This window comes from Sipha flava, unplaced genomic scaffold (assembly GCF_003268045.1).
Source record: "Sipha flava isolate LNK unplaced genomic scaffold, YSA_version1 74_pilon_pilon, whole genome shotgun sequence".
Lineage (NCBI taxonomy): Eukaryota > Metazoa > Arthropoda > Insecta > Hemiptera > Aphididae > Sipha > Sipha flava.
In genome coordinates this window covers 309550-325776 of record NW_020273614.1, presented here as the reverse complement: position 1 = coordinate 325776, position 16227 = coordinate 309550, and the positions used below count along the sequence as shown (strand labels likewise).

Genomic DNA, 16227 nt, shown 5'->3' with positions numbered 1-16227 from the left:
AAAATAATTTTTCCTCCCTATCTTCCAATGATCTACAAACCATGCCTGTACCTATGATAAACAAAATATTCGCAGAATTCCTCAATACTAACTTAAGTAATCATATAATAGTATGTACTGACTTGTATTATTTCCCGATTTACTGTATTTGTATCACCTAATAATTGTCGATATATATTTGTACTTACAAAAAGCTAATAAAAAAAAAAAAAAAAAAAAAAAAATGTTTAAAAAAATATTAGACTTCTACTTTAAATCTATGGTCCTCGATATAAGTAGTGGTTACATTGAAAAAAAAATACAGCACTAAATTGTTTTGTTTTTATCAATGATATTAAATAATATAGTATTAGTAGCTACATATTATAATTAAATATATTATTTATTTTTATCATACTACGAATTTATTCATAATAATATTATAATACCTTATACCTTGGGGCATTTGTTAAAATAAATATTATTGTTATTAAATTAAAATTTTCTCATTACATTGGTCATTTTTTATTTTTTTATTAAAAAAAAGCCCATTATGGACAAATTTTTGACGTTTACTGATCTCATGTTTGAAAAAATAATTAAAATAACACAGTACACACCAGTTTCACTATAATAATATAATATATAAAACAATTATTTGTGGTGACGTGACGTGCGGATTTTACTAGTCTATAGTTTTTATATTCTTGTAAATCACAAATGTGACATGTCAAAATTATGAGTCTAGGACAAAATATCCTGTACTAAAATATCCAAGTCAAAACATCTAAGGTTACAATATTCAACGGATAAAATATCCAGGGATAAAATAACCAATGTATAGGACAAAATATCCAAATAAAAAATTAATAAAAATCTGAAAATCTGTACATAATTTTTTTATTTTTTTTATTAATTTTTTATTTGGATACATTGTTCATTTTTAAATCAAAATTAACATTATTTAATATTTTATAATATCGTAATAAAATAATAATAGTAAAAATAAAACTATGTTACGTTGTAACAAAATACATAAAACTAAAGATATAATTATTATATAACACAACATATTATTTTTATTATTATTATTTTATAACTGTATTATAAAGTATTATTAATGTTAAATGTTATTAAAATGTGATCTAAAAATGAACAATAATGTATTTAAATAAAAAAAATTATACAGGTATTAATAATACAGATTTTTATCATTTTTTTTTATTTAGATATTTTGACTTGGATATTTTATTACACGATATTTTGTCCCAATACCCAAAAATTTTACCTACCTAATAGTGGTACGCTTCGTTTGAATATTAAATATAAATAATATTTGATTTTCATAGAAAAATATGAGCGATTGTTATCGTAATTTTCATGGTACTAAACACAGCCAATATTATTTTATTGTATAATATTTCATCCGATCGTATTCTAAAAAAAAAAATAAGAATTTTTATATTTTTTCGAATTACTCATGGAGTAGCATAGTTAACAATTTGCAACCCCAATAACAATGGTGGGATAGCATCCTCCATCCTCCTAACCTCTCGGTGCTACCTCTCGATAACTTGTATTGACACCTATGCCGATAACATCTCACCTCAAGCCTTTGCTTTATTTGGACCCAACATTTAAATTCAATATTTAAAATTCTAACACTAATAAAAAATTGTTGACTAAGGATTATAATTAAATTTAAGTAAGACCAATTGACACGGGCGAGTTTAATGTGGTGGCTAAGGGGGTATTAACCCCCCTAGGGACTAAGCTATCTATTTTACAAAGCAAAGTATTATTATATATTTATAATTATAATAAAATATTGTCAATGGTCATTGATGAATATGGTATCTACCTATTTTATATATTTTTTTTATAAATAAATAGCTCGCTTTTGTTGGTATCTTTTTTGTAAGATATAACTCAAAAACATATTCTGTAATTTAAAATTTTATATAGATTTAAAAAACCAACCTACTAAATTCTTAAACCTCCATTAGCCCCTTCCTTGGTTAGTGATTAAACCCGCCCCTGCCAATTGATGAGTGGTCTTGTATAATACTTTTAAGCATTTAACCAATAATTTAAAGTGTGATCAATCTATAACCAATTAAAAGTTTGAAAAAGTTGACAATTTTAAGTGCCTATAAATAGAAAGAGTAAAAAAGTCAAAATCTTTTGAAAATTATACCATTTTAGAGCATTTTAGAACTATATGCAGACTTCAACAATTATTTATTGAGTAACAACGAAAAAAAATGATTTAAAAAATATAGGTAAAATAGTTGATAATCAGAGCAATCCTAGCAGTAGTTAAAGTGGGAAAAATTTTGTGGGGGACTATATTCATCAAAAATTAAGGAGCATTGCCCTACTTGATTCTAAATCTTACCAACTTTTTTTAGGAAACCCACGAGGTCTAAGCCTGTTCTGTTACACATATATGCAGTGGTTAAAATGAAGGGGGATGGAGGGGGACGGAGTTCTCCTTCTTATTTAAGGTAAGTATATGCGTCCTCTTTAATTTAAGTCACCAAAAGTCCAGGTGGACGCTTAATGGCATTGGTCACTAAAATACAGTATTGAATATACAATATTTAATATAATATTACAATATTATGTGAAATATATTTTTTGATTTATTTGAACAAGTGGAAAAAATTTCAGAGAAATAATATTTAGGTATAACGATAAGCAAAAATGGTAGATAATGTACATCATGGGTTAATTTAATTAACGCTGTGTCTAATTATAGATGATCCCGAGCGGTTATTATCCATAGCTTTAAAATTAAAGTGATAGTGATATCGACTATTATTTAGAATAAATATAAACAGAATAGAATAACTATAAATAGTATACATATTAAATTATGATAGAGGATAGACACTATCTTACAATATACGGTGCACCGTAACTGTGCATGCATTTTGGTCATTTTGTAATATAACTCTGCATACAAGGTTTTTTTTTACTCCTTAACTCCACACATAATTATTTTTTTATAAAACCCTAACTCCGCACATCATTTTTGTAGACATTTTTGTACATCGTTAAAAAAATACAATTAGTATTCTATTAATCGGCCGTCATTATATAATTATATGTTTTTATTCGTAGTAACAACTAAAATCTAATAAACTAAAAAAATGTATAATAATAAAAACAATTTACAACAAATATCGTCGTCGTTCATATAAAATTAAATGTAAATTAAAACTAAATATTATTAAATGGTGCAAAACTTTTTACAAATTTATATCTATCAATTTGGCCGTCGTTATATATTTCTGTTTTTATTTATAAATTCCATATTGGTTTTTTGTTTAGTTCTAACTATCCTACTTTCATTATTATTAGCAGAATTAATTAGTATGTAAGAATCCGTCTGCATAGCTAATAAGATATTAATGAAAACTGCAATATTTGGATGTGCTGAAGTAAATAAATTACCAAATTTGGCATGATAAGACTCGCTATTTTATGCCGTGCGGACTTTCGGTGTTAAAAATATTTTTAGAATGCGGAGCTATGGTACGTTAATTTTCTTGACCGTTCGGAATTGCGGTGCATGCGGAGTTGCGGATTTACAAAATAATTGTATTCGTGCGGAGTTATGGTGCGTCCATAATATAGACAGTATTGTGCAATGTACGTATTTGTTACTGTCTACGTCGACCAACAACTAACAAGGTTAGTAATTGTTTCATTTCAGTTTTGTTAAGTTTAAGTTAAGTTTTTTAAACATTACCTACTATGTATTTCAATTTACTTTTTTTGAGCAGGCATATGTATAGAATTATTTTTCTTTGAGAGAAATTTGTTTTTACATTCTATGAAAATAAAATTTTTATGAACATACCTATGTTAAATATGTGCAACAAAAGAGGCTTAAACCTCATGGGTTTCTTAAAAAAGGTTGGTAAGATTTAAAATTAGGAAGGGGATCGCTCCTCAATTTTTGATGAATATAGTCCCCCCACAACATTATTCCCACTTTAACCACTGCATATATGTTCATAAAAACTTTATTTTCATAGGGTATAAAAACAAATTTCCACTAAAGAAAATTAATTCTATACATGTAAAATAAAAATAAATTGAAATGCATAGTAGGTAATGTTTAAAAAACAACTTAACAAAACTAAAAAGAAACAATTACTAATCTTGGTAGTTGTTGCTCAACATAGACAGTAACAAATACGTAGGTACATTGTACTATCTATAAGATAGTATCTATCCTTTATCACAATTTAATATTTATACTATTTATAGTTATTCTATTCTGTTTATATTTATTCTAAATAATAGTCGATATCATTATTACTTTAATTTTAGAGCTATGGTTATTAACCGCTCGGGATCATCTATGATTAGACACAGCGTCAATTAAATTAACCCATGGTGTACATTATCTACCATTTTTGCTTATTGTTATATCTTATATTTCTCCGAAATTTTTTCCACTTGTTCAAATTAATCAAGAAAATAAATTTCATCTAATATTGTAATATTATAATAAGTATTGTATATACAATATTGTATGTTAGTGACCAATGCCATTAAGTGTCCACCTGGACTTTTAACGAATTAAATCAAAGAGGACGCATAATCTTAACTTAAATAAGAAAGGGGACTCCGTCCTTAACCACTTTAACCACTGAATCCTAGTCGAAATCGTGTGGAAATTCAAGGGGACACATAATGATAGTGAAATCATAAGGTATATTCCTCACTTCCATCATTATCTATAATAGAATTTAATCATCTTCATTACATAGAGATACATAAAAATTGGTGTATCTTCGAGGAACACCTTGTATTATTACATATAATTAATGTCGATTAAATAATTTTACTAAGGCAAGAGATGCTAATATCTTAAAAAATATAATTTTTAATTCTAAGATTATTCCTTATTAATTTAATATAAATAAGTATTATGGTGGTTTAGTTTAAAGATTTTACTTGACATAAATAGTTATTATAAATAAGATTCATGTGAACCTATTCTAAAAATGTAATATATTTAAAATAATCGGGTAATATTTATAATATTCCCTCATCACTTACCATTTGAATAGTTTTGTTATAAAAGTGAGTTTGTTTAAGCAAACTATTTTATATCTTCTAAATAATAAATTATAAACTAATTAGCTTTGTTTGCTTTAAAATTAGGTCTTATATTAAATACTAAACTATCATTTTGTTTCAATTTTTATAAATGTATTTTGTTATTATTAAATACTATCATAATAATCAGCACTAATCTAATCCAGGGGCGTCATTTCAATATTTGATAGGGTAGGGCATAATAATGACTGGCCCTATAACTTTAACACTTTTAATTATATATAAAAAAAAGGCGCTCGCTCCGCTCGCTAGCTAGCCAAATTTTTATTTCAATCATTATTTTTATACTTTATAATTTATATAACACAAACTGTAGCCGCTTTTGTTAACATACTACTTATTAAAACATAAATACCTAATCTTAACTCACATCAACATATTATTAAAATCTTCAATGTAGGTAGTTTACTCTGAAAACCAAATAATTAATAATATTTGTATAATATTAATAATAGTTTCCCAATAAAATATGCATTAAAGTACCTCAACTGTGGCACTGTTTCACTAAGTATACCTTATTTGAATTATAACATAAAAAAAATTATAATACTTAAATTTAAAAAAGCAATAAGCAAATAAGCATAAGCAAATAATAAAAAAAAAGGAATTAAAGACTAAAATAATTCTTTGTTCTTTATTACTACTACAATTTAAAGAAATAACTATTTCTAAAAGCATTATAGTTGTGCATTACTTAGCTTATAAGTGGGTAGCGACGATTCTTCATTCTAGCAAAAATGTAAAGTGCTTCATCTAAATTAATAATAAATAATAATAATAACGTATTAATTAATATATTATTATGATATACCACAAATTTCTATTTTTATATTATGTAGTATATTCTAGAATAGTCAGTAGATTTAAGATTATATTGATTATTATAGAAAACCCGGCCTGCTTAGACCCGGCCACCGACCCATTTGGCTACTTTAAAATCTAAGGTCGAGCAAATGCATACTCCTGCCCCCCCTCCCCAAATGACGCCCCTGATCTAATCTTCCCTTGAATGCTACTTTTCTATTTTATTTAAATATTTATAATAAATGCAAAAGCATAATATTTTGGATATAAATATACAATAATGATAGCTAATTTAATTTCTTATTTTTATTATATCCAAGCGTATTACCATTGATTATACATTATTAATATTTATAATCAATGGTATTACTTATTAAAATATAAAACAACATATTTACAAAATATTAAAATGAACAACTAGATATTAATTTTAAAAATAGCATTAATTTAATAAATTTAGTATCAAATATTTTACTCTCATACGTAGAATAATTGACCTTTGTAAATTGATTTTAATTGACCGATTTCTTTTCTTTTATTATTGGACAATTGTAAACCTATAAAGTCAATTGTCATTCATTTGAGGTATAATAATTTGGAGTTTTATACACCTAACTATTAGTTTGTTTAACATAAATGCCAAGGTTTAATTATCCATCAATGGACATATAGTTACGAAATAAAAATGCAATACTTGTACAATAAATATGTAAAAAAGTTAATTATTTACCTACCTTTAATCAGTTATTAAATGCGGAGTAATTTAATTATTGTTATTTGTTTAATGTTACAATAATTGTAATTATTACAGGCATATAAAACACATATAGATTTTTTAAAAAGTATTGATTATAATTTGTTTAGTATAATAATAAACCAACATTAAATACAATTTACAATCAATAAAAATGTTTTTAGAATCACATTTTAAGTAATAATGATTTTTCAGAATTTTGTTTTTAGTACATTTAATACATTACTATCAATAATGCTACAAAAAAAAAAAAAATATTTATCATTAATTTTAAAGGTTCAACCAACAAAGCATACATAACTACTTAAATAATGATTTTAATTTTTTATCTACTTAGTCAGTCATGGCTTATAATGAAAATAGATAACACATAAAAAATTTAACACAAAACAAAATGATACACGTAAATTTTCATTAACTGTAAAGCTCTATAAAATATAAATACTGTAAATGAAATAAAATACAGAATATCGTATTATCAAATAACATTTTAATATTATTTCAATACGATCAAAACAATATTTTTATATTTAATATAAAGCATATGTACGTGAATCAATACAAAATTATTAAGAAAACAAAACTTAAACTATTTGAGATATAATTAAATTAACTTTTAAACTATAGTTAAAAATTAAGTTTTAAATTAAAAAAACTAGACACTAAACAGTCGAAGAATGTTCTATGAACAATTGTTTTGTGATTTAATCAAATAAAATATCCTTAACTTGAATGTTGTGACATAATTCTTTCAAATAACACATTAATGTGTTGAGTTACACGGTACATTAGAATAAATCCAAAGAGAGAAAAAGGCAATGTAATAAATAGTGCTATTCCTTCGAATATCAGTTTTGGAGCAAAAATTTTCCACATCATCAAATGGCGAGAATGGATAGTAGTTGCTGCCATAACCATAGCCACCTAAGAGTAAACATAAATAATTAAATTTAATATTTATTCAGAATTTAGAAGAATATATAAAATTTACCCGAAAACAATTAGCTAGAATATATTTAACAGTCAGATCAAATGCACCATGTATCATTTGTCTAGATTTTTCAGCTAATAATAGTTCACCTCTAGCCATAGTCTGTTCATTTTCATCTTTCGGAGGCAATGATTTTCCTGACCAAGCACCATGAATGGAAAATGGACAAATTAATAACAGCTAAAATTATAAACATACATACTAATTATTATACATTTAAAAATAATTATTTTAGCACATATATGGTATTTGAATTTCATTTTTTTGAAAATAAGTTTTACAATTTAGTATATTTTTAATATTTAATTTTATGAATTACTGGTAATAAAAATGCATGAACTGCTTGTGAAAAAAATGTGTTTGTCAAAATTAAAAATCCTGGAAGCCATGTATTATTTTCTACTTTTGATTGTATAACAAATGCAGCATTCCAATGTATAGCAGGAAAAGAAGGATTATGACCAGTGCCATAAAACCAGTATGACGATGACAAAGTCCATAACAAAATATATAACCAGTTCACAGTATATAATTCATCTGTAAAACATTTAAAAACTATTTTTATCATCCTTAATAACATTACCAAATGATGGATTATTTACTAAGCTTTATCTATACTTAATAAACAATAAACAATCTAAATAAATACAAATATTAATAAATACTTACTAATTTTTGTACACTGATTATGCCTTATAACCGATACTATCATGGCCAATATCCAGATAGAAATAATCATGATTGTTGCAGATACTGCGTACACATATCCAAATATTAGTCCTCCAATAATACATAACAGCATAGAAAATATTAAAAAAGTTGCACTGTAAACTGTGGCTAAACCATATACTATGGGATAACCTCGAATGGAAGGACCTAATTGCATTTTTACAATATTTTTAAATATTCTGCAAATCATTTCATACAAATTTTTTGATAGGTTAGTCTCTCCTTCTTGTAAGTCTACATAGTGAATCAGTAATGGGCTAATGAATAATATTATTATAAGTATTACTGTTAGCAATAGAATAACATTAGGTAAATAAGCCACATATGGTAAGGTCTTGCCACGTTGAAATGAAGAATCAAATATCCAATGAACAGCCAACATTACAGTAGCTACTCGTGGTAAAATTGAAGATAAATAGACATTTAAAGAATATCCAGTTAAATTTCCAGAACATTTTAATAACTTATGTACAATAATTACAAAAGTTATTATAACAGCTATTGAAATGACTGAATTCCCTGATTTGATTTGAGATCCATCTTCAAAACACCATCCTTGCTCTTCACGGCACTGCCAAAATAAGTGAGAGAAACGTAATATACCACAAAGGACAATTGAACACCAAATAACTTTGCAGTTTAATGATGTAATCCAGTGTTTAAGAGAAAAATGTTTAGGTTTTATTTTATTACGAAACCATGTTTTTTTGTTTTCTAATTTAAATTTGATAACTAGATACCACAATAATAAGACAAATGATGTATGCAATACATATGATTCTTCAATAATGTAACTATTAGAAAAGAATCCAAGGGTAGTTGATACAGTAAATATTCGTAAAAGTATTTGATCAGGTTTGTTTGTACTAAGAAAATCTTGGGTTAATGATGGCCAAACAACCACACAAAATATTGCAAGGAAAATAGTACCTATAAATCCAGTAACAAAAAATACTACAGTTATATGAATTACCTTATAAAAGTAAAATAAAAATGCACTTATATTCAAAGGTAAAATTATGGAAAATATAATGAGCACTTGTTTGCCAGTAATTTTATCATAATGATCTAAAGCTGACGAACCAACAAGTAAAAAACTGAAGTATAAAGATACAAACATTAGGAGTAAACCTTTATGAATAGAACTTTCATCGAAACGTATCCAAACTTCTTCACATGCTCTTCTGCTTAGTTGCATAAAATTTTCACAACTTTTTACAAATGTATTGGAACTTTGTTGAACATCTAACATATTGAATGTATCTTTAATAAAATTAATATGTTTATCATTAAGTTCATCGTTTTGTAAAGAGTATGTAGTAAGATAATCATTAATCTGTTTTGCATTCCTCCAAATACTATTGACTAAATGAAAGTTTTGTGGTAAGGCTGATTTAATAAGAGAGCCAATATTTGAGAATGGAATAGGAACACCCATTAATGTTGATAAAGTAGGAACTAAGTCAACTTGTTTTATATCACTTTCTGTTTTTGGTTGTAATTCTTCAGACGATGATAGTACAAAAAGGGCAGATGTTAATTCATTTTCAGATTCTCCACCATGATCACCTAAAAAATAATATTTATAAATATTTAATTTGACTTTATTTAAATATATTTATATTAATTAATACATACCAGTTGATGTCATTCCATGATCACCCAACACAAAAAGAATAATATTTTCACGTCCTAGAATTTCTTTCAGTATATCTCTGAAAAGTTCATAAACTTAATATAATGTATGTAAAAGGTGACTTAAATACCATGCAATTAATTTGAATGAAAAAATTCATACCTCAAAATTATATTTATTTCACTAAGCTTTCTTTCCATTTCTTTATGATTTGGCCCATATCTATGACCACAATGATCAACTCCTAAAAAATGAGCAATTAACACATCCCAGTCATCCTTGACAATTTCGGGGTATAAGTTTTTCTTGATTCCTTCGTCAACAGAATCCAAATCCCAAACATTAAAACTTGGGTATGTATAGTTCCTATAAAATCTCCTTGGAAACAAACTGGCCCACGTATCATCACCCATGAACACAACTTTTTTACCATTATTTACCAACTGATCGATTACATTATCTTCTGTTAATTCTTCAGAAGCAAAATTTGAACCAACATCTATGAAAGTAGGCAAACTTCCAGTAGTTAGAGCTGTCAATCTTTGCATGGTTGTGGTGGGGGGATCAGCAATGAATTTATACAATCTTGACCGACTCGGATAACTGGCTAATATGTCTCTGAACACAGTGATCTTATTCGTATACGGTGTGTCCAATTCGGAAGGAACGACAAAGTCATGACGTAGCGCATCAACGATGATTATGACTACTTTGGTGTTGGTATTCGTGCAGTTCTGTGTAAGTTGTCGAAGAGAATCAACATTGTTGTTGCAAGCCGACTTGTTGGGCAACACATCTCTGTGTAGCAATAATCCTTTGCCGAACAGCAGTATAATAGAGGCAAACGTATATATGAGCCATACCAGTAGAAATAAGTACTTGAGCACCAAACACATTGTGTCGAGGTTTGTTTTTAAAACTATTGTAATTATTGTTGTTTTGTTATATAACTATTACATATCAAAATAGGGTAGAAAATAAATATTCATTGCAATAACAATACCAATAATAATTATTATAATAATTGTGTTTCACTGTACAGCCACGACTAGAACGATCACACTCATCGTACGAACCCTACGATTAAATAATACTTAACGTCGTTGTTCCTCGGTCGAAAAACCATCGTCGTTTCACGAAATGTTCGTGCATCTTAGCCGCGGGCCGATTAGTGTGTAAAATAAACATATAATAATTCACGACGAAAACATTGCATCGGCGGACGGGTAGCAGACAAGTACGACTCCCTCACGTACGACTACCGGACACGGACGGTATCATGATAAAGTAAATATACTTTATCATGGACGGTATGCGCTGCACGCATCCGGTAAACGGTTCGTGATTACTGTCATCTACGTGCACTATGGTTTACGTCATAGTAATCTTACTCTATGGTTGTAATGCCGGTTCGTGTGAACCAATAGATAATAAATAAAAATAGATCATCACTATGCAACTGGGTGATAACGAGAATCGATCCCGTTCATTTACATCACGATTTTTAAAACCGTTCACATGAATACCACGGAACTTTGTAGCCAATAATAATAAATCATGTTTTAATAATGTTTTTGTTATCCGAACATTTAACAGCAGGGAGAATAGTAAACGGACGTATTTAAACTAGTAATGTGCGATTCTTGTATATAAATTGATCTTTTGAATCGATTTAAATCGAATGAAAAGAACAATTCAAAAAGAGATCGATTCACTTTATATGCTATTTTTTTTTTAATCAATTGATAACATTATTTGTAGTTTTGCGTGTGATCTAGGTGAAGAGTAGATGAAAATATTTATTAAATTTTAATTATTCCAACAAAACCTTTGTTAAATTGATAATAATCAATCCCTTTCTCCATATGGCACTAAATATAGTTTCTTATTCTCTATATGTCTCTGTAGAATGTTATTAGTTTATAGAAATTTTATAGAATAATTTGAAGTTAATACAATTTCAAGCAGTAATGAAGAGAAATCAAAAAAAAAAAAAAAACGCTTATTAAGAACTTGTAACTAATGTAGTTCCGTTTAAATGAATATTTCAATTTTTTCTTTGATTTATGAGAATCTTCATATCTTATTAATGCATTTTCAAATATTGCCTTATTAAAGAGTTTTTTTGACAACAGTAGAACGACTATTTGAAATATTAAACGTATTGTTTATTATTGCATATTTGTACATAATAAAAATTAATAATTAACTACACAAAGTGAGGCATATTTATTATTATGCAATACAATACAAAAATTATAAATAACTATTGCTAAGATTATGGTCAAAATAAAAATAAGTAGAAAAAAAAAGTATAAATACCGTTTATTTCATTATATTACAAAGGATTGATCTATATAGATATGCGTATAGAATATTTCCAATATTCGAAGTTTCAGTTTCATCAGACCCTGCGGAAACATGATGAAATGAAGCATCGAATTTAAAAAATATTTGTATGCATGTGAAGCTAAGGTGTGTTTGTATTTTTTATCTTTAGGTTTAATTGACCTAGCCAAGAAATATCAATAAAATTTATAGTTGAAATTAAAAAAGAGCAATAAAACATTTAGTACTTATTTTAAATTGGACACTAGAAATAAGTATGATTTTCTGATACGTTATTCAAATATAGAACTGAACACTAAGTGCACAATATATATTCATTGATGGCCCGTAGATCGAATAAGGGGTGAGACAGATACTTTCAAAATGTATTTAAAATTTCACTCGTAAGAATCATACCAAGATTCCTTAAATGAACGAGAAAATACTTTTGTATTTGAATATTTAATATTTAAATTATAAAAAATATACGGTCAGATCGACCGTCATTCAATATTTCACATTTGATATTTTAATTACGACGGGAAAATGGTATTTATAGTAATTCCATAATAATGTCATTATACAGAAACATAATTCAGTGCTCGAATTGAGAAAAATTTAGTATATAGAAGAACTCAGTCCAACGATTTAAAAACTGCATTCCACGTGTGCAATTATTTAACACAGACCCGTGGGGGGATTGGCCCCACATCCCCCTCAACCAACCTTACTTATATTTTAAATACCACTTTTCAGCTACTTATTTATTGAAATTCCAAATATTAATAACCACGAACTTAGATAATACTAAGATAATAATATTATCTTAGTCCTAGACACGAATATTTTCTGTCATAGTTTTTGAGAAACAACATTGGATATATAATATATATAATAATAACAAAAAATTTTTCTTTGGTGAAGTGGAGGAGGCGTAAAATGTTGTAGCCCTTGAGCTTTATTGACAGTTAGGACGACACTGTGTATGTGTTTAATTATTATTTTCCATATTATTATAATGGTCTACAATATTAGGTATATTATTATATTTCGGGTATAAGTATTAGATCAGGGATGGCAAATAGAATTTTTTCAACGTGCCAATTACATAGGTAATTAAAAAAAAAAAAATTCAGCCGTGTCGAAATTATTTTTACTAACACAGAAAAACATAAATGAAAAAATAATAATTATAAAGTAGAAAGTTATGTAAAAATAGAAATAATGTAAAAAAATATTAAATTATTATTATTGTTTGTTAGAATACAACTTCTAATTTAAGTGAACACACACTTTTAGTAATTTAGTGTCCCACTATACCAATACAGCATATAAATTATATTTTATAATAATAAATATAAAATAACAATACATGGTTGTATATAATATTAATATGTGCAATTGATAATTACATTTATTGTATGTTAATTAAAAATTTATAAATATATATGGACAAATAATAGATTTTCAAGTGCCATCAAAAATCTTATGCTTGCAAACTTTGGCACGCGTGCCACATATTTGCCACCCCTGTATTAGGTTATCTCTATTAGCCCTTCATTAAAAAGAATAACCCTCTGGAGAGATCAAATCGTAGACACAAGCTGGGGAATGGAGCCAGCCGAACAGCTACCACCAGGACATCAGTTAGAATGACAGACATGAAAACCCTCAACAGAATGAGAGTAGGTGTAGGCAGATCAAAAGACAACATGTGTAGGTGGGGTACCTTAACGACTCTGACCAGTGCTCGACTTATGGGGGGACGCAGGGGGACGGAGTACCCCTTCTAATTTTTAGAAATTTTAGCGTCCTCCTACTATTAATACGTTATAATTATAACCAGGGTTGGGATTTTATAGCTTTTGCATATTTCTTATGAGATAAAATAGCAGAGTAGGCTAAAAATGTGTTTCATGATACAGAATACTCAAATAAAAAATTTTATTTTGTTTTTTTTTTGCATATTATGCGTTTTTTAGTTCATAGTGCTTTTTTTGGATTTTTTGAGACTTTTTTGCCTTTTACCTGTATTTTAATCAAAATTGGGTATATTTTATGAAATTGTATTTTGGTAAACGTGTTTTTTGATTTTGTTAATCGAATTTTCAAGATTCAAAATTTTAATTTTAATTTTAAATTAAATTATAAATGTATAGATTAAGTAAATAGACCGATTACACTGATGCAACTCTGTACAATTACAGCGATAATATATAGGTAGGTATAATTTAATACAATTATTTCGTTTTAGTTATTTGGTTCTAATTTTTGTTATCTGCTGATTTTGTTGGTTTTTTTTTCGATTTCTATTAAATCTACTTATAGTAGATTATCAACGAAAGAGTGTAGAATTCGCTTTATACAGTCCACATTCGTCTCGTGTGCTCGTATAAAATTATTAATTAATAAGTTTCCTTTTTTTTTTTTTGTTTTTATTGCATATTTTTAGAGCTTATTTAGCGATTTTTAAGGTAATATTATAGCACATATTTATGCAATTTTAAGTGCTATAAAATCCCAACCCTGATTATAATGCTTAATAAGCTTTGGGGACGCAATTTTTTTTAAGCAAACAGAGTCCCCTTTCTTTAATTTTACCAAATCAAGCACTGACTCTGATACAAAATGCACATGTGGTCAAGAACAGACAATGACACACCTATTAGTATGCCCAAGGAACTCCAACAAGTGATCGGAAGATGACCTAATATAGGCAAATGAAACAGCGGTGGAAATCGTTCGTTTTTGGACTACAGAAGGAATTTAACAAATGTTTACTATTTATGTTTTATTTTATTTATATAATTAATGTTGACTAGTTATAACTTATTAATATTTTTTAACTTTTAATTTTTAACTCTATAATTTATATTTTATAAATGTTAAGTGGCCTGACACGAAAAAAAAAAGTATTGGGCAAGGAATTTATCATCTAGTCGTCGACTATACAGAAGAAAAAAAAGGTATATCATTATAAAATTGAATATTATTTGAAATTATGTTTTCTGTAAAAATAATTATATATTTATATATATGTTATTATATAATTTACTTCGTCTATAGAATATGTTTATCTAACATTTAAAACGTATATACGGTATTACTGTATTTTTTTATTCCTTGTTTCACTTGCCACAAAAAAAATTAACTTGTTCAAAATTATCTAGATAATTTATCTCAGATAACCATTTTATTTAAAAATATGGATAAGAAGATAAATGTTTTTATCTAGATAATGGACAACACTGTCTATAGCCATGAATAAGAATTTCATTCGAGTAAGCCAGCGTATGTAACGCATGTAACTAACGCAGTGGTTCCCAACCTAGAGTACACGTATCCCTAGAGGTACGCGAGATAAAATTATCTATTGGCGTAAAAATGTTGAATTTGTTTATTCGGGAACGTCATTTCAATATTTGTTAGGGTAGGGCATAATAATGACCAGCCCATCGAGTAAAACACTATCCTTCGACCCCCCCCCCCCCCCCCCCCCCCCCCCCCAGTACTCCAACCATCATATACTTTATATGATTTATGGCCCCATTTAAGCCAGAAGCCATTGCCACTTTAAAATCTAGGGTTAGGAAAATGCATACCCTTGCTCCCCCCTAAATTACATCCCTGTTTTTATTTAAAACGATTCGTATCGAAAATATTCAATATATGTTTTTAAAAATGAAAATTTGTGTCACAAATAAAAACATAATCATTAACTTTTCTTATTTATATGGAGTATAGAATGTAGATTATAAAATACTAACTTTATAGTACTATAATAATGTATAATGTATATTTAATAATATAATATAGTAGGTTGCGGTGATGGTCGTACGGTTTTAGCGTAAATTTGGACTACAATAT

General features: G+C 27.3%; 1 protein-coding gene across 1 annotated transcript; it reads right to left on the bottom strand.

Moving 5' to 3' along the window:
- Positions 1-7318: 7318 nt before the first annotated feature.
- LOC112692540 (GPI ethanolamine phosphate transferase 3) lies at positions 7319-11505 on the bottom strand. Its single transcript, XM_025567236.1, has 6 exons — positions 10195-11505; positions 10035-10111; positions 8337-9965; positions 7987-8204; positions 7668-7847; positions 7319-7600 (listed from the first exon to the last, which is right to left on the bottom strand). Exons 1-6 carry the CDS (start codon positions 10926-10928, stop codon positions 7400-7402), a joined length of 3039 nt encoding a protein of 1012 aa, XP_025423021.1. The 5' UTR covers positions 10929-11505; the 3' UTR covers positions 7319-7399.
- Between the last annotated feature and the right edge of the window lie 4722 nt (positions 11506-16227).